Source organism: Arthroderma uncinatum (assembly GCF_011692745.1).
Source record: "Arthroderma uncinatum strain CBS 119779 chromosome Unknown scaffold1, whole genome shotgun sequence".
NCBI lineage: Eukaryota > Fungi > Ascomycota > Eurotiomycetes > Onygenales > Arthrodermataceae > Arthroderma > Arthroderma uncinatum.
Window position 1 is genome coordinate 5,926,652 of NW_022983863.1, and position 18,638 is coordinate 5,945,289.

At 46.9% G+C, this 18,638-nt stretch overlaps 6 protein-coding genes across 6 annotated transcripts; 3 read left to right on the forward strand and 3 right to left on the reverse strand.

The window, feature by feature from the left end:
• Nucleotides 1–433: 433 nt before the first annotated feature.
• GIQ15_01764 (EAP30 family protein Dot2) lies at nt 434–1,285 on the reverse strand (the record flags this gene model as incomplete). Its single annotated transcript, XM_033549181.1, has 2 exons — nt 434–746; nt 807–1,285. The coding sequence occupies 2 exons, from the start codon at nt 1,283–1,285 to the stop codon at nt 434–436; spliced, it is 792 nt and encodes a 263-aa protein (XP_033410132.1).
• Nucleotides 1,286–2,107: 822 nt separating this feature from the next.
• Nucleotides 2,108–3,200, forward strand: GIQ15_01765 (60S ribosomal protein L7; the record flags this gene model as incomplete). Its single annotated transcript, XM_033549182.1, has 4 exons — nt 2,108–2,127; nt 2,196–2,307; nt 2,515–2,681; nt 2,741–3,200. 4 exons carry the CDS (start codon nt 2,108–2,110, stop codon nt 3,198–3,200), a joined length of 759 nt encoding a protein of 252 aa, XP_033410133.1.
• Nucleotides 3,201–3,635: 435 nt separating this feature from the next.
• Nucleotides 3,636–8,199, forward strand: GIQ15_01766 (DNA polymerase alpha catalytic subunit; the record flags this gene model as incomplete). The annotated part of the gene is made up of 4 exons (XM_033549183.1): nt 3,636–4,016; nt 4,079–6,364; nt 6,421–7,161; nt 7,216–8,199. The coding sequence occupies 4 exons, from the start codon at nt 3,636–3,638 to the stop codon at nt 8,197–8,199; spliced, it is 4,392 nt and encodes a 1,463-aa protein (XP_033410134.1).
• A 1,850-nt stretch (nt 8,200–10,049) lies between these two features.
• On the forward strand, nt 10,050–12,515 carry GIQ15_01767 (uncharacterized protein; the record flags this gene model as incomplete). The annotated part of the gene is made up of 3 exons (XM_033549184.1): nt 10,050–10,081; nt 10,201–10,636; nt 10,704–12,515. The coding sequence occupies 3 exons, from the start codon at nt 10,050–10,052 to the stop codon at nt 12,513–12,515; spliced, it is 2,280 nt and encodes a 759-aa protein (XP_033410135.1).
• Nucleotides 12,516–13,304: 789 nt separating this feature from the next.
• Nucleotides 13,305–15,769, reverse strand: GIQ15_01768 (ATP-dependent RNA helicase DBP2; the record flags this gene model as incomplete). The annotated part of the gene is made up of 6 exons (XM_033549185.1): nt 13,305–13,498; nt 13,559–13,687; nt 14,169–14,276; nt 14,335–15,303; nt 15,381–15,565; nt 15,705–15,769. 6 exons carry the CDS (start codon nt 15,767–15,769, stop codon nt 13,305–13,307), a joined length of 1,650 nt encoding a protein of 549 aa, XP_033410136.1.
• A 424-nt stretch (nt 15,770–16,193) lies between these two features.
• Nucleotides 16,194–18,223, reverse strand: GIQ15_01769 (phosphomethylpyrimidine kinase; the record flags this gene model as incomplete). The annotated part of the gene is made up of 9 exons (XM_033549186.1): nt 16,194–16,315; nt 16,372–16,587; nt 16,651–16,759; nt 16,823–16,888; nt 16,943–17,093; nt 17,156–17,700; nt 17,758–17,840; nt 17,928–18,109; nt 18,168–18,223. The coding sequence occupies 9 exons, from the start codon at nt 18,221–18,223 to the stop codon at nt 16,194–16,196; spliced, it is 1,530 nt and encodes a 509-aa protein (XP_033410137.1).
• Nucleotides 18,224–18,638: the final 415 nt, after the last annotated feature.

Sequence of the window (18,638 nt, forward strand, 5' to 3'; positions counted from 1 at the left end):
ATCTACGGTGGTTTGAATAAAATAAAACTTCAAAAAAGATTCCACTTCTTAAGTAGGCTACTAAATATGTAACCTAGGGTCTGGTCTTGGAAACATTCTTGTATATCTATACTACCAATCTAGCCTTATGCTTCCTCAAGACTATTCCTGGGGGTAAAAGAGAAGAGAGGGTTCTCAGAGGGTTTCACTCGGGCCTACGCAAGGCCAGGATACCCTTCCACGCGTAGCACTGACAGGCCCTTGGCAAGTTTGGCTGTTAGGGTCTGGTTGATATTATAGGCGGCAGACAACGTTGTCTGGTAGCTGGTAAAGCGTGCTCACCCAATGACAAGCATTCGGCAGGGGTGAAAAATATACCCATCCTAGGCTTTATTTGCACTCGGTCGGTAAAGTTGGTACCGATTCCGCAATATTGAAGTCTGGTTTGTACGCTTCACCCACTATCACTCTGTAGATATTGAGGCGACCAGTATTCCTCCTCTGCGCATTGATAGTCCACCCACACAAGTCCATCTGCGAGTAGATCATCAATGACCGTTTTCGATCTCGCCTTCTCCCATTTAAGATTCAACTGTAGCATAGAGACAGTCACAAAGCCTAACAGCTGGATAACCTCAAGAACGGTGGCTTGGTCTGTGTTGAGCTCCTTTGGAACCGAGCGGACGTATTTCTTACTACCAACTTTCACGATCGTAAAGCCAGATCCAAGTGGCGCTAAAGACTCGACGGCTCGAAGGATGTCATCTCTGATAGAATGGTTAGCTTATAGAATAAAGGTCGTATCCATTTAAATGAGGGGTGCTTACTCTGAGACCTCTAATCCACCTCCAATGGCCTTTCCTGTTCCCACTATTCTCCGGCATGTTTCCACGCTTATCAATCCACCGTTCTCTGCCCTAGTCTCTCTGCACAGCTCAACCACCCGTACTGCAACCTCAAAGTAGAAGTCATTCACATCCCCGCCAAGAATCTGTGTCCAAAAGCTACCTCCCTCCCCAAGCCCTTTCTTTCCCTTCCCCTTGATGTTACTTGCGGCAAGTGGATCAACTCCTATGGCATGGCACATGCGCGCAAACTCGGCACGGAAGGTCGGGTTAGACTTGATCGTTTCTGCATGCTCGAGGGCAAACGTATGGAGTAAAGACTGGAAGACAGACAGTTGAGTCTGGAGAGAGCTCGCATGGGTCGACCGCAGGTTGGCTCCATGGGTAGCGTAAGACTGCGAGGCCTGAGTCCTGTTTACGAATGCCCCAAGCCCGACACCGCGGCCACGACGAGACGACATGGCTGCTCCTTAGACTCTATCCCGTTGTTCATATATATATTGTCTTGCAGTCAAGTTATCCTTATCGCTATCAGAGGAGGGCTTGCTGACGTCATCATCTTCACTTAGCCCTAAGTCCCAAAAAGGGATACACACGTGATCCATCCCAATGCGGCCTAGTTCAGGGCTCGTCCACAAAGCACAAAACTTCTGGCCGAGAAAAGTTTCCGTTCTTTTCTTCCAGTTGTGCCTTCAACGACCATCGACCAGCCAATTCACCAACAGTCGACAACAATCCTTCGACATGGCTCCTACCTCTACGTATGCTTCCCTGCTCTCTCCCGTTTACTAATCTCGGCCCCGTATGTATAGGTGTTGGTTATAGTCCGTCCTTCTCGCTGGAGTCGCTTGCTCGGTTCACTTAACTGTGATCGATGCTAGCACCAGCTCGAACAATCCCGATGCTCCCTTGAATCCGTCCGAGTCGCCTACGGGAAATAAGGAATAGGGTCAATGGGAGCATCACTGGGGCATTGAGGCTGAAGGTTTTGACACACATACCTTCTCCTTTAAATTCATTGTCAGTTCTAATCGCATTGGATCCCAACCCCATATGGGGACTGGTGCTTCATATTACGCGAAAATAGACAGACATTGTCATCCCGAGCAGTCTTTGCATGGGGCATTGTCATTTGAGGATACTTTGTGAAAGTTCGAGCGACCGCGAAAGCTACATTCACCTGCTTTACAGGAGGAATTGCGAGTAGCCACTGCCATAACAATCCCCAGCCCTCATTGATTAAAATCATTTCGTCGAGTCTTCATAAACGCCTTCAGTTGAGAATGTGGCGCTATAAGCTGCAGTTCTTACACTCGGCGAGATTATTTCACAATTTGTGGATTTGGACTATACTAACATCGGGCCATTTAGCACCGTCCCAACCAAGGACCAGGTCCTTGTTCCTGAGACCCTCTTGAAGAAGCGCAAGAGCCAGGAGAAGGCCAGGGCTACTCGCACTGCCGAGCTTGAGAAGCGCCGCAAGGTTAGTTTTCGTACCACTCTCCTTTATACTATGTTATGTTCTTGCTTTATCTTGTGATGATATTTCCAACGATGCGACTAGACCTTATGGTCGATGCTGTCGCTTTCACTTTAACCATCTTTCGGGTCTGAAAGTTGCAACCCAAAATTACCAATCTTGAATCATGATACTTTTGATAGCATTGTGCTAACTGGATGTTATGTACAGGCCAACAAGGAGAAGCGTCAAGTTATCTTCAAGCGCGCTGAATCCTATGTCAAGGAGTACCGCGATGCTGAGCGTGAGAAGATCCGCTTGGCTCGTTTGAGCAAGCAGGAAGGATCTGTCTACGTTCCTGCTCAGCCCAAGCTCGTCTTCGTTGTCCGTATCAAGGGGTTAGTACTTCATTCCACCTTTATATGTTTGATAAATAGAATGCTAACCCCCTTCCCAGTATCAACAAGATTGCTCCTAAGCCTCGCAAGATCCTGCAGCTTCTCCGTCTTCTCCAGATCAACAACGGTGTCTTTGTCAAGCTCACCAAGGCTACCTCTGAGATGTTGACTATCGTTGACCCATACATCTCTTACGGATACCCCAACCTCAAGAGCGTCCGTGAGCTCGTCTACAAGCGTGGTTACGGTAAAATCAACAAGCAACGTATTGCTTTGACCGACAACCAGCTTATTGAGGAGAACCTCGGCAAGTACGGCATTGTCTGTATGGAAGATTTGATCCACGAGATCTACACTGTCGGCCCCAACTTCAAGCAGGCCAGCAACTTCTTGTGGCCCTTCAAGTTGTCCAACCCCACTGGTGGTTTCCGCACCCGCAAGTTCAAGCACTTCATCGAGGGTGGTGACACTGGTAACCGTGAGGAGAACATCAACGCTCTCATCAAGCAAATGAACTAAATTAAAAATGGGTTGCTCGGTCGGTCTTCGGTGTTACGGGCGGTTTGGTTTATGAGGATTTAATGTATTAACGAATTGCCAAATTTTATTGTCACGATGGTAGTTAAACCCATTATATCAAACCCCTGATTACTCCTGTCACCCGATAAATTAAGCACTGTAAAAGTAATGCCATATGTGTGTTCATGTGTGTGTGTGTTTTCAGCTCAGGCGCTGGATAAATACCCTAGTCACATGACTCCAGATAATTGGTCGCGCGTAAATCGAACGCGAAACGCGATTCAAGTTATTAATTGGTTATTCAACAACGCGATTTCCACCACCACATTCTTTTCTTTACCAGCACCACGTACAGTGTCCCTCGTACTCATCACTCCCTTTTACGTTTGTGCATTCTCTATGATTTTCCGTTTATTCTAATTCTTCAATTGCACCATGTCTGCTCGTGCTAAATTAGCAGAGTTGCGAGCTTTACGGGCTGCAGGGAAAAAGCGTCTCTCAACTTACGAAGTCGAAGAAGACGAGGACATTTACGAACAAGTTGACGAAGAGGGATATAAGAAAGTTGTTCGAAAACGACTTGACCGTGACGACTTCGTTGTTGATGATAACGGTGAGGGATACGCAGATGATGGCCGGGAAGAATGGGATGATACTAGGCGAGCGGCCAGCGGAAGCGACAGTGACGACCTCCCAGTCAGAGGTAAAGCTGCTAAACGGAAGCGAGACGAAGAAAATCAAAGGAAGGAAAAGATAGCCAACGGAATCAACAAATATTTTACTGCTACGGTCACTAAGCAGACCTCAAAACCAAAGGTTTGTTCTACCTCTCCCCCTCCTACGCATTGCTGGCCATGTCTAACAAGTGAATCATTTAGCCTGTTGCTACTGCCGACGATGAAGCCTTTCTTGCGGATATTTTAGGTGATGTGGAGACAAATATCGAGTCCACGAAAATTCCCGTCAAAAAATCGATCAAGTCTGAGACGCGGAGAAAAGTACGGATTGTTTCGCCTCCATTGGAACAAAAATCGCGGACAAGGAAGACCGAGAACGACCATGAGAATGCCAGGGCACTCCCTAAAGATGACTCTGCACTGGATACAGGGTTTGAGGACGACGGATTTCTCCCCGGTGGAGATGACGATGCCATAATGAGCGAACAGCCGTTGCCATCGTCTCCCGTCGCTAAAGCTGTCGAACGTAAGACGGTTAATGCTTCGAAGTCGAAACAGGAAATAATCAAGGAGGAGGAAGAAGAGGATGAAGACATGATGGACGTGGCAGAAGCAGTTGCGGACCATAACACCCACACTCCAAGCGTCAATATGGTTGGAAAGCGGCCCCCTCCAAAGATCAAGAAGGAAGTCTATGACGACCCCATGGCCTCTTCGCCAGCCCGGGTTACAACTGAAGTGATCAATCCGTCTGCCTGGAATGACGTAACGAGCAAGCTAAACGTACTCAGTAGCTCTGTTTCCGATATGCAACGGTTTGGGAAACTAAGTGCTCAGGACGCTGTTGAGGAAGACGGTAGCTTGAAGTTTTTCTGGCTGGACTACACCGAGATCAACGGTAGCTTATGTCTATTTGGCAAAGTTAAGAACAAAGCCAATGACAGCTACGTAAGTGCTTTTGTCAAGGTTGATAACATCCTAAGGAAGTTATATTTCTTACCGCGAGAACATAAACATCGTCGAGGCCAAACGACAGATGAGGAAGTCGAAATGGAAGACGTTTATGGAGAGGTAGACAGCCTCATGAGCAGATCGAAAGTCGAGATGCATAAAATCAAACCCTGCACCCGAAAATATGCCTTCGAGTTACCCGATGTCCCCAAAGAAGCTGACTACTTGAAGCTTATGTATCCCTACACTAAACCTACCTTGCCCCTAGACTTGAAGGGAGAGACGTTTTCACATGTCTTTGGGACGAATACAGCCCTGTTTGAGCAATTTGTGCTATGGAAGAACATTATGGGTCCATGTTGGCTGAAAATTGACGATGCTGACTTCACCGCTGTCAACGGAGCGTCATGGTGCAAGCTTGAATGCCAGGTCTCGAACCCTGCTGCGATATCATTAGTCCCTGACTCGGAGGAAGTTGAGAATCCCCGTTTGACGCTCATGAGCTTGGCTTTCAGGACGCAGCTCAACGTTAAGGAAAATAAACAGGAGATTATTATCGCCACGGCTCGCGTATATGAGAATATTCTCCTCACTGACACCACGCCGCCTGAGAACCTACCTTGCAAAACTTTTACCGTCATGAGACCCTCAGCCGCTACGTATCCTCTTGGGTTCGAGGCTGAGACTCGCAAACAGCGCGGGACTGTTATGCTTGAGAAGACTGAGCAATTCCTTCTCAGCAAATTTTTAGCATTATTCGAAAAGATTGATCCTGACGTCCTTATGGGCCACCAGCTCCAGGAGGTGGACTTCAACATTCTTCTCAGCCGTTTGCGGGAGAAGAAGACTCCGGGATGGCACCGTATTGGCAGAATGAAGCGTGGTGAATGGCCAAAGAATTTCTCAAAGGGCTCCGGATTTTTTGGTGAAAGACAACTTCTCGCAGGTAGACTGCTCTGTGACGTTGCCAATGATATGGGAAAGTCTTTGATGATGAAGTGTCAATCCTGGACATTGACGGAAATGTGTCAACTTTACCTAGGCGAGGGAAATCAACGGCGAGATGTCGACACTGAAGCAGCTCTCAAAACATGGGCAACTGGAAAAGAAGGCTTGATGAACTTCCTTAGCCATTGCGAGGCTGATACATTCTTCATCGCTGCACTTGTCCTCAAGCTACAGATGCTTCCTTTGACCAAGGTTCTTACCAACCTTGCTGGAAATTCATGGTCTAGGACTCTCAGTGGAACCAGGGCAGAACGAAACGAGTATATTTTGCTCCACGAATTCTACCGTGGCAAATACATCTGTCCCGACAAGTATGGCCACAAAGCTCAGATGAAAGTCGAAGAAAATGAAGGAGAGGAAGATGGAGCCGACAAGAAGAAGAAGGAGAAATTTAAGGGTGGCCTTGTCTTTGAGCCCGAAAAGGGGCTTTATGATAAGCATATCTTGGTCATGGATTTCAACAGTTTGTATCCCAGCATCATTCAAGAGTATAACATCTGTTTCACCACGGTAGACAGGCACGCATCTGTAAGTGATGAAAATCCCCTCCTCGAAGTATCCTTCTACTAACCAATGCTGAATAGTCTGAAAATGATCGAGAGGAGAGTGTGCCCGAGGTCCCAGATAGTGCTCAAGCACAGGGAATCCTGCCACGTCTCATTGCTACCCTTGTTAACCGTCGAAGAGAAGTCAAGAAGCTCATGAAAGACAAGCATGCTACGCCTGAAGAACTTGCTCTTTGGGATACGAAGCAACTTGCCTTGAAGCTAACGGCCAACTCTATGTACGGATGCTTGGGTTATACACAATCCCGATTTTACGCCCGACCACTTGCCATGCTTACAACATTCAAAGGACGAGAAATTTTACGTAACACTAAGGAACTCGCAGAAAGTAACCAGCTCCGCGTTATCTACGGAGATACTGATTCAGTCATGATCAATACAAATACAGATAACGTCCAGGAAGCGGTGAAGGTTGGCAATGAATTCAAACGCATGGTTAACCAGCGATACAGACTCCTTGAAATTGATATCGATAACGTGTTCAAGAGACTTCTTCTGCATGCCAAAAAGAAGTATGCCGCGATCAACATGGTGGAGGTGGATGGGAAGTATGTTGAACACCTTGAGGTTAAGGGTTTGGATATGAAGCGCCGAGAATTCTGTGCCCTCTCAAAGGAAGCTTCCACTAAGCTGCTCCATGAAATTCTGTCTGGAGACGACGTCGAGGTTGTTCTCAACAAGATTCATGATTACTTACGTGAGCTGGCACAGAAGATGCATGAATATACCGTCCCGGTCCAGAAATATGTGATATATACGGTAAGCCATCCCTTACTTTTTACAGCAGCCGAATAGCCCTAACCATTTCCAAAGAAACTCTCCAAAAAACCAGATGAATACCCAAATAAGGAGACTATGCCTCCAGCACAAGTAGCCTTGCGTGAACTTGCTCGAGGCAAATCGGTCCGACCCAACGATGTTATTTCCTATATTGTGACGACTGGAGACGAGGAAACATCTTCTTTAGCACCTGCGAAGCGATCCTACACACTACAAGACGTCACGAAAGCAGGCTCAGAACTAAAACCTGATGTGGAATTCTACCTTCTTAAACAAATATTCCCTCCGATCGAACGACTATGCGCTCCCATACCAGGCACAGACGCCGCACGACTTGCTGAATGTCTCGGCTTAGATGTCAGGAAATACCAAATCTCAAGTAACGTAACACACGGCCAACAAGAAACAGAGCTATGCGCCCTCGAGTCTCAGATCCCTGACTCCATTCGATTCGAGAATGCCGCCAGACTGAGCCTTAAGTGCCGCTTCTGCCGTAAATCAACCATCTTCGAAGGACTCTCCGCTTCGATGAATGTCTGCTCTCCGAACGGGTTAATATGCCACGATCCATCATGTGCTAAACCCTTCACCGTCATCTCTATCGTTGCACAGCTGGAGAGCCAAATCCGAGCCCAAACAGCTCGGTACTACGAAGGATGGCTAGTTTGCGATGACTCTGCATGTGCCAACCGAACGCGCCAGATGAGCGTTTACGGCCACCGATGTCTAGGACCCCGTGGACGAGCGGAGGGGTGTTTAGGTCGCATGAATTACGAATATACGGAAAAGCAGCTATATAATCAACTTCTTTACTTTGCAGGGTTATGGGACGTGGAGAAGGCAAGGGCCGTGGCTGAGAAGGAAGCTTCTGTCGAGAAGAAAGAGGCGATTCTTGCACTAGCTGCATGGAATCGGACACGATTTGATACCGTCAAGTCTGTTGTGGATGGCTACTTGAAGAAATGTGGACGGCAGTGGGTAGAGATGGATACTCTGTTTGGATTTGCTATGCCATAAGCCACACGGTGTTTGTATTTAGGTAGATTATCTAGCTACTAGATAATATTTAATGACTGGTATGCACCATTTTACTCTTCAAGGATTACTAGTTTATTACTTTCTCTTTCCAAGGGCTCTATTTAGATTATTATCCAGCGGCCTGCCCTGTGAACGATGCTAGAGAAGTCCATCGTAATAAGCCCTATTAGGGAAAGGTATTGAAGAGACACTCGAGTCGGAAGAGATTGGACAAATCACGCTCCTGCTCCCTTCGCCGCTGACTTGGCCCCAGACACCTATGGCTCCTCGACTCTCCCAGTCCCCGCCCTCGTCTCTGTATCTGTGTCCGTATATGCCACTAAGCATGAGGATTATTCCCTGTCCCAAGAAGTATTGTTGTTTTGGCCCTAATACAAATGTCATCATTAACACCAAATTCCCCTTTTGTTCATTCCTGTATTTGAACGGAGGCGAGGTCACTGTGTCAAACAGGTATAGTTATATAGACAACGAGGATCTTCTTGTCGAGTTCAGCAACGTTATCCGGGATAGTTGAGCCGGTGTCAATATATTAGTATTTCATTGAAATTTGTTTCCTAATGTGGCGGGCAGGGCGATCATCTTATTTTTCTGTTCCCGGCTCTATAATTTTGGGCTTGCATTAAGCGAGAAATTATCTTGCTGAACTCCTATCCTCATCAGAATTAGGATAGAATAACGCGCTAATACTAGCCACAAGGGCCAATATTCTCTTCCTTATCCACTCTCTTCTCTCTATACTCCTCCGCTTTTTCTCTCTCTCTTTTGCTTCCCGCTCTTTTTGTAGAATTTTATGTCGCAGTGCCCGGCGTATGACAGCTGGATCCGGTTGGTTAATAGAAAATAATGAACTATACGCGGGGGGCTCGTCCTGTCCATAATAAGTGATGGCCATCCTAAAAGGCTCCTTCGTGTACGGATCAATCAGGTCCAATAATTCATATTCTAAAGGAAACATCTGCAGAAAGTCTCCTTCATCCGTTTCACAGGGTGGGTGGGTTTCCTGTGGTTTGTAGGCCGGGCGTTGGGACTGGCTATGAATGTCTGCATCCTGGAAATTTTCTTTCGTGTAGCTCGGGTTTGGTGATTAACGGGCCAAGGCAAAAGGCCGCATGTAGTGCTCTGTGTCCGTCTCATCATGGAGAATGGGTAGCCCTATGAAAATATTGGGTAACATATTCGGTACAGCAGTTAAGGTAAACCACCTATATGGTGCGCATAAAAGAAGATATGAACTGAAATTGACCAGCCGTACGGAATATGTAGAGGGGTAGGCTGGTTACATATCTGAATTTCTGCGCTAATTATAACGATGCCATGGTCGAGCAGGAAACTTAGCTACTGCTTATGGACGGACCTTTAACCATGGTTATTGAAATTGGGTATTTGTTAGTAAGTCTAAGCATATAGGATCGAATAAGGTCTGCCCACTATGGCCAGGTCTTACTCTGCATCCTAACTCCAAGGTTAGACAGTATTGAAGTAAAGAGGGAGAAACATCGTACGTTAAACATAAGGTAAGGTAAGGAGGATGTTCCCGTTACCCTATTTAGATGACGTGACGTCATAAGGTGAGGTAGTCACATGATATCTGCCCACAAAAAGTATAGCTTATGTAATAAATTAGTGATCAGCGGATATCAATTTATCCGGTGGGCGGTGAAACCCGGCAGAATAGGTTATCCAAAGGAAAAAAGTTGACCGTTTCTGTTATCTCCGAAGAGAGAGAGACGCTTGAATATCGTCTCCTGAGAACGAGCTGTGAGTTGTGTGCGCTGCTTTTTATGTGCTGTTAGCAGTACCTCCATTTTAAATGCTTCGTTCCAGATATGGCAACCTTAGTTGCACTCGTGCCTCAGAGGTGAGCTCTGCCTTGGGCTCCAAGGGGATCTCAATAGTACCTCCAACCCTACTTTCCCGGTACCTGCATACCAGCTCCATATCTCGTGTTTATGGGTCTACTGCTACGCGCAGTGGCAGAGATCGCAAGCCCGAAGACACCACATCGGAGACCTCAAAATGGGTGCGGAAAGACCGATATCGAATGATCGGGGATAGAGGGAGATGGCAGAGGAAGACTAATAAGGAGGCAATGAGGCTTGCTAAGATGGAAGATGTGGTGGAGGAAGAAGAAGGGGAAGGAGAAGGCGAGGAGTGCGAGCACCCAAAGAGTGCATCCAAAAAACGTCTTAGCGACGTGGAATTTGAGAAGGAGATGAAATATATTCAGCGTGACCGTGTGGCATTAGCTGCTCGGGTGAAGCAGTTACTCGGCCTAGGCTATGAGGATAAGGCGCTTCAGCTGGTTATAGAATGCGAAAAGGCAAAAATTGATTGCATTGCGTCTTGGAATGAATTGATGGCGCACACGATGCGCTGTGGGAAGAAGAAAGATGCCATGAAGTTGTTAAATGATGTAAGGCTACTCTACCCCTACCTATTTTGCTAGTATCATTGCTAATACATTTATTTCCTACCCATAGATGAAGAAGAGAGGCCGATTTCCGAACGAGCAGACATTTACAACTCTCCTATCGGGCCTGGCGACCGGGCCGTCGAATTCTTTGTCACGATCAAAACACGACTCAGAAAACGCAATACGGCTTTTTGAATCGATGAGCAATGCCAACTCGGTATCTAAACCTAATATCATACACATAAATGCGGTGCTGAATGTATGTGCTCGAAACGGTGATATGGCGAACCTTTGGAAGTTTGCGGGGGAGATCCCAGAACATGGGGAGTGTGCACCCAACTCCATCACTTACACAATCATTCTGAACGCAATACGGACGTCCGTGATTGAATTCACCGATACTCTGGATCCTAACGAAGGACCAAGGCCTGCCAGGGAAATAGTCAGAAGGAAGAGGATTGCTGTGTCATCCGGGAAGAAGTTATGGGGCGAGATCATTAGGAAATGGCGGAAAGGCGATCTTGTACTGGATTCAAAGCTGGTGACTGCCATGGCCCGCCTGCTTGCGATAGAAGATGGCGAGAGTTCATACTTTGACGTCTTCTCGCTGTATACTCAATGCATGGGTCTGCCAATTCCAACCGCCATACAACCGGATATTACACGACTTAGGAGCATACAAAACGAGATACCCAAAAATGATGAATTTCTAAGCAAAGAAGAAAAAAAGGCGAAAGAAGAGGAAAGAAAGATGCTAGAACACCTTTTTGATCCTATTGATCTTGAAGAAATCCGCACGGCATTGAAGGAGAAACATAAGGCAGGGAAGAATCCTGAAGTTTCCTTCCCTTCACCCACCAACGCCGAGCTAGAGCTTCTGATCACACTATGCCAAAACATTGAGAAGAACGGAATGGCTAGTGGTCGTCATTATTGGACAATCCTTACCTCTAACGAGGAGGGAGGAGGCAAGGTTAAACCAGACTCTGGTTCTTGTCACGAATATCTTCGCCTTTTACGCCGTCATCGTGCTAGCGCCGAAGCCCTGAGAATTATTCAAAACCACATGGTTCCCGAAAAACTATTGTCTAGAAAGACATTTATTATCGCGCTCAGCATATGTTCCCGCGACCGGAACAATCAAAATGTTCTGGATACCGCGAGCAAGCTCCTTGATATATCAGCCTCAACCATGGAACCGGAGCCGTCTTTAACATTGAGATATATAGAGCTTGTTAAAGCCCTTCTCGTCAGAGAGAGACTTATATCTGACGCAAAGAGACTTTCCAAAGATATGGTGAAACGTTCAATAAAAGATACCCCGCCATCGCCTGCGCAATTGCATCAAACCCGACTTCTCAAGGCGGTCACCCATTTGAGACCGCGTATAGAAGACGCTATGGAGCTACTTGCGTTTGGTTACATTAAATACAACAAGAAACCTACTAAGGTTGCCGCGGATAATGCTCTCTTAAGCAATGAGGGAGAGTCAGCCGGCATCCTAAGCACCACCACAATAGAGGAAGAAGCAAATGCCATGGCTAAGAAAGCAGTGAGCAAGCTTAAATCGGAGTCACACATTGGACGCGGTAAATCTATAAGAGGCCCTGACCCTTATGAATTACTTCAGCTCTTGTTCCTTTCGCTCGGCCTTTACAGAAGAATACTTGGCTCTCAATCGATTCCATCGCCTTCCGACCCCTCCCCTGACTCTTCTTCGGTATCGTCATTCTTATCCGATTCGGACCGGGGTTGGTTATCTAAGGGCTGTGAACGGTTGTCAATGTTCACTCCATATTTCAAAAAATTTGGGTATAAAGCTAATGAGGATAATGAGCTTGAAGCTGATGGCGTTGTGGAACAGGATGAAGGCGTTTGAATGGGGGAATCAGGCAACGGGAGAGATATATCTTTGGAGTTATGCATAGGCTTAATCTAGAGATGGACGGAACCCCTCTGTAATTTTAGGATATATATTCAAGAAAATACCCACTTCATAGACAACTAATAAATGTATATTACTCTTGACTCTAACTTGCGGCGCATCTGCCACCTGTATTGGATCGTAAACATGCATTATGGGCTGCTCACCACGATCTGTTATACCACACCGATTAGCATATCTCAATAAAGGACCCGAAACTCTAGATTTAAAGTCAGAGTCAAAATACACATGCTTTACACTACTGAGTAGTAAGATAACTGTTAATTATTTGACTTTTGATGTCTAAGGTATGATTAATAAAGTACAGATATGCCTTCAACCTTTCCTAGGTCGAAGCATAATCCATGGATATGCAATCTGGGCTGTGGCAGTGACTTCCCATCGCCCTTAGTTTAAGAAATAGCAGACCTTTATAAGCGTCAAAACAAAGGAAATAGAAAAAGAAAAACAACCGTAAAACCTGTGATGATGGATTAAGCAGGAGGAAATCTAGGGAGTCGGGCAGCCCAGTTTTTATGTTAACGCAGAGAAAAAAAGTGTAAGGGAATAGATAAGAAACTGATGCCGAAGGTGACACGTGTGTCTATCGTAGGATCGAAAACGACGATTTTGGTCCTTAGGACAGGAATCTGGTAGGTATCGGAATATTGAGGTTGGATATATCCTCAATACTGCTGAATCGCAAGTCTGTAAGAAAGCCTGTCATGGATGGCACTACGTGATTTACCATCTTCGATGGTTTCCAAGAGGAGCAGAGTTGGAAGCAGTGAAACCACCACCACCACGGCCACGGCCACGACCGCCGTAACGGCCGCCGCCGCCACCGCCACCGTAGCGAGCCATTTCAGCAAGACGGGGATCAATTTGTTGCTTAGATTCGGTGAGAATCTTAACCAAGTCACGGGCTTGTTTAGCATCTAAGAAAGGAGTTAGCATCTGTTAGACCAGTATATGCAAGGGAAATAGAAGCAACATACTCTCAGTGGTGAATAGGGTAATGGCAGTTCCATTGGCACCGGCACGACCAGTACGGCCGATACGATGGACATAATCTTCCGAGTTATTCGGATAATCATGATTGAGCACATGAGTGATATCGCGAACATCTTCACACACCTATTGTTAGCAAACATTAAAGATAGACGAGAGAAACAAATGGCCATAGCCCTTTTCTCCGTCGTGTGGGACTCGATGCATAACTCTCTCGGACTGATTTCAGAATCCACCTGTTTACGAGTCCATGGGTTTGACAGTTACTCTTGGTCCTGGATAAACTTAGAGACGCAGCTTGAAAAGTTCAAACAATAGAACCCTGCCTCTCTCCTGGCGTGGATTACAGATTGGAGAGGCATAATCAGAAGCACAGAATGCTACACTGCATCCTAAGGCCAAGGATCCCTTGGAAAATAAACCATAGGAAGGCCCAAGAAGTCATGTTTACCAACATGTTATGAGAGCAAAGCATATGAGTCGGTCACACGACATCAATATGGGTGACATATCAACTGCATTGGCTCAGAATGGAGCAATGTCGATGACACGATGGAAAGGAATTAGGGGAGGAAGGGGTTTGCAGATTTATCATACCAATACCACGCGAAGCTACATCGGTAGCCACCATGATTGGGCTGTTGCCACTCTTGAATTCGTTCAATACCCAGTCACGCTCGCTTTGTTGCTTGTCACCGTGAATAGCTGAAACACCACGTTAGCACATATTTTATTGATAAAGAACAAGGAGTTGGCGACTTACACAGCGCAGGCCAGCCATCTTGGCGGAGGAATCGGGTAATATCATCAGCAACACGCTTGGTGCCAGTGAAGATGAGAACCTTTGATTTCTTATCCTCCATGATGCGTTCCAAATGTTTGATCATCTTATCACGTTTCTCAAACTCTGGTACAACCTCGACAATTTGGGTAATTCTATGGTTAGCAGACAGATCTTGCGAGCCGATGTACACCTGAATGTAGTCATTAAGGAAATCGTTAGCAAGCTGGCGGACATCTTTAGGCCAAGTCGCAGACCACATGCAAGTTTGTCGGTCAGGTCGGATCTGGCCAATAATCTTGCGGATTTGGGGTTCGAAACCCATGTCCAACATGCGATCAGCCTCGTCAAGAACGAGGTAGGTAACTCTGCGAAGGTTGGTTCTTCCAGATTCGAGCATATCGATGAGACGGCCGGGGGTGGCAATGCAAACTTCGACACCACGGGTCAAATCACGGATTTGGGGTCCTCTGGGAACACCACCGTACACACAGGTATTTCGGATGCGAGAAGATTTGCCGAATTTGGTAATTTCAGCCTGAATCTGGACAGCCAATTCACGGGTTGGCGCAAGGACGAGAACAATGGGGCCGTCACCGGGGGCGAGGAGCGGCTGTGCGTTGATGTGGACGATTGCGGGGAGACAGTAAGTCAAGGTCTTTCCGGAACCAGTCTCGGCGATACCGACGACGTCACGTCCAGAGAGAGCCATGGGCCAACCCTGGGATTGAATAGGGGTTGGCTTGGCGAAGCCCTGGGCCTTAACCTCAGAGATGACATATTGTGGGAAACCAGCCTCGTCGAAGTTCTCGACTGGGCGTGGGACGTCTTTTCCGAAGACAGTCATTTCATTTTCTTTTCGGAAGGCCTCAACTTCCTGGAGACTTCGGCCAGAAACATCTGGATGTTCCTTGTAGAAGGATTTCTCGAACTTTGGCATAGTGCTGATGTCTGTAGGCGAGGTTAGTCACTTCTCTTCCGTAATAAAAATAAACCAAAAGAAAGGTCGCATAGTGAATTTGACATACCCCACTGTTGTGTCTTCAGGCCAGCACCGAGGTTGGACATTCTGTCACCACCTTGGCCGCCGGCGGCAAATCCACCACCTCCAAAGCCACCTCCGCTGCCGCCATATGAGCTGGGACCGCCAGAGTGGCCGTTGGAGTATCCGTTGCTTCCACCACCGCCTTGATAACCACCGCCGCCTCCTCCTCTGTATCTTGAATGAGTTAGTGGACGTCTTGAGATGTTCGTTTGCCCCGCGGAAACGGAGTCTGGAATCGAGTCCTGCTCCCAGATTATTCCACCTAGGAGAGGGATCGATAGAGAGGGAAAGATCATTATATGCTTACCTGGAGTTGTAACCACCGCCGCCGCCGCCCTGGTGGTCTCTGTAGCCGCCACCGCCGTAAGACATGATGGAGATGAGAAGTTGCTGTGAGGAAGAGAATAGATCAAACGAAGGCCCTTCACGAGAGATAGGATGTCTTGGTGCAAGGAGACAAGAGCTGACAAGGTGAGTCGGGCGTGGGTTGTTGATGGGAGGAAGTGAGGCGCGAGGAGATAAATATAAGAGGGCAGAAAAACTCAAGGAACTTTTTTTTTGGTCGAAAATTTCTTTGGGAAGGCGGTAAAAGTTAAATTCGATTTTTTTGCTGCTTATATAATACACGTGACTCGGTCATATCACGTGCTTTTGCTTATATAATATTGTCTTCATTTATACCACGTGACTCTATGTCGCTTACCTAATATATTGGGCTTAAAAAAGTCGCCCTTGCTCTCTATCATAAACTGGTCTAAAAGAGGTGTTATATCAGGCATAAGGGGATGTCTTTTGCTTATTCTCCCTTTAGACCCATGTCCCAGAACCCGATCTCCAGTTCCGTTGCCCGAATAAATATCTGGATCAGTTCTTCTACCCGGGAAGGCGAGATGTTTCTCGAGTGCTTCTCGAGCATGGCTGTCCGTTGTTAGCATAGTCTATGGAATTATGGGATGGGGATGGACGATACTCACCCAAACCCAATTTAACGGCGTCAGAATAATCCTCTGCGACATAATTTTCAACCCACTTCCAATAATTATTGCCCTCTCTGACACTTTCTCTGGCATGGAAGAGCCGTTGGGCTATAGCTCCGTATCCAAGGAGACATGGAGCCAGTGCGAATTGGAGAGCGAGCCAGTCGCCTGACTGGCCGATGTCGAGAATATATCGGCTGTATGCGGTGCAGGCTATCCCTCAGGTTAGCTACCGCTGCCATAGCTAACGTCGATACCGGGGTTAGCAAAACTCACTTAGGCTTTCCTTGGAACTTTCAACATCCTCTTTCGATAAGCCAAATGAGGAACAGTAGTCTAGATGCAGCCGCATTTCATGCTGGATATGGAGGACGATTTTCGCAGACTATGTGGATGTCAATAACGGGCTACAACCGTTGCCTATAGTCCGGTTCTTCTCTTTGCTTACCATGGCGATATCTTCCATATTATGGTTTTTATATGCAGCCAGTGCATTGCTTCTCGCGAAGTGTACCTAGATGTTTTGTATCAGGGAAGGCCTTGATCTCCCAGAGCAGTATTCACTTACTAGATATAGATAGTCTTGAACAAGATACCACTTGAAATTCTCGACTGGCAGTTCCCCCGTTGAAAGCTTCTGCACGAAGTCATGTTCCGTAAAGGCCTTCCACACCGGTTGAACGTCAGGTCGCTCAAGCACATAATCTATAAAGTGTCCCCTATTCATTTGCCGTTAATGTGACACATCTATTGTATCAAAGTTGGAGAGAGAGGGTCTTACGGCGCGTATGGTAATGAGTAGAGGGAGTGGAAATGGTTGATCGGTCCATTTCCTTTCCCCAAATCGGTGCTTGTGTTTATCCCAGCCTCAACGTACCGACAGGCCTCGCGCACTGCTCGAGTGATTCCCATATCACTAGCAAGGTTTGCTGCAATTGCCGATGCAAGAGAACACCCGGTACCATGCGTGTTTTTTGATCTAGAAAACTTAGCCTCGATCAGCGTCACTGTCACGCCGTCATACAAAATGTCAACGACAATAGCTGAATCTGAATCCACGGCAGGTTTCTGGCACTGGGCATTCAAGGGAAGATGGCCGCCCTTTAGCAATATATACTTTGGACCGAGTTGATGGACTTTTTTTGCAAGAGCAATTGAATCCTCTATGTTCTCAGGCTCTTTGATATCTGCGCCTGAGTCACGAAGTAGAAGAATTGCTTCTGGGATGTTCGGCGTAAGAACGGTGGTTATTGGCAGCAGGTTCTCCCGTACTGCTTTCACTGCATCTGGAGGCAGTAGTTGTGATCCACTGGTAGATATCATGACCTTGGATAAACAGTCAGACTGGCATCTTATTCAGTCCCGGAAGGAGGGTGAGCATACGGGGTCCAATATGACGAAGGACACTTTATGCGCCTTCAATTCCTCTGCCACCATCACGGCCGTTTCCGTCGATGCCAGCATCCCTAAGGCACGTGTTATTATTTATGAATTTACTCTGAATTGTCATCTTCTGGCGTAGAGGAAACCGATAACGGTCGGCTACTACACACCTATCTTCACACCATCTGCACCAACATCGTCTAAGCCCGCCCTGATCTGCTTCCTCACAAATTCTGTCGGCACAACATGTATATCTTGCACGCCTAGCGTATTCTGCGCAGTCAATGCGGTCGTTGCAGTGAGTGTATAGCATCCGTGGGCCGTAAGCACTCGCTGGTCCGCCTCCAGACCTCTATAAGAAGGATTAATACCGGTATTTCTTTATCTAGCGAGTTGGTATCGATACATACGCTCCTCCAGAGCTGTCTGAGCCCGCAATGACAAGGACACGCTTTACGCCCGCCATTCTCGCGATAGACGTGGATTGCTTGACTTTTTATATGCGATGTCAAGGAGTCCCGCTTGCAAACAGGATAAATATATAAACCTTGTCGCCGTGTTGTTAGTGTCTTTTCCCAAGTCAGTGACATAACAACTAACCATCTTGACTTCGTTTAACAGCCGGAATATCAGACCTCGACTTTGTTGTCCAGATACGAGGGATTGGTCCTCAAAATTGCTGGACCCCAAGAGCCTCGCCCTGCATTAATACAGCCGCTTTCGTACGATATTCGGTTCCTTACGCCACCCAGGCAGCGCTTGGTCGCTCCCTGCATATTCCCAGGCAAAAATACGTTGACAGCCAGCAATATTCAGCATAGCATTATTCAAATGCTTGCATATCCAGAATAGTGCGACTGGTTTCACCGACTCAGAGGGCG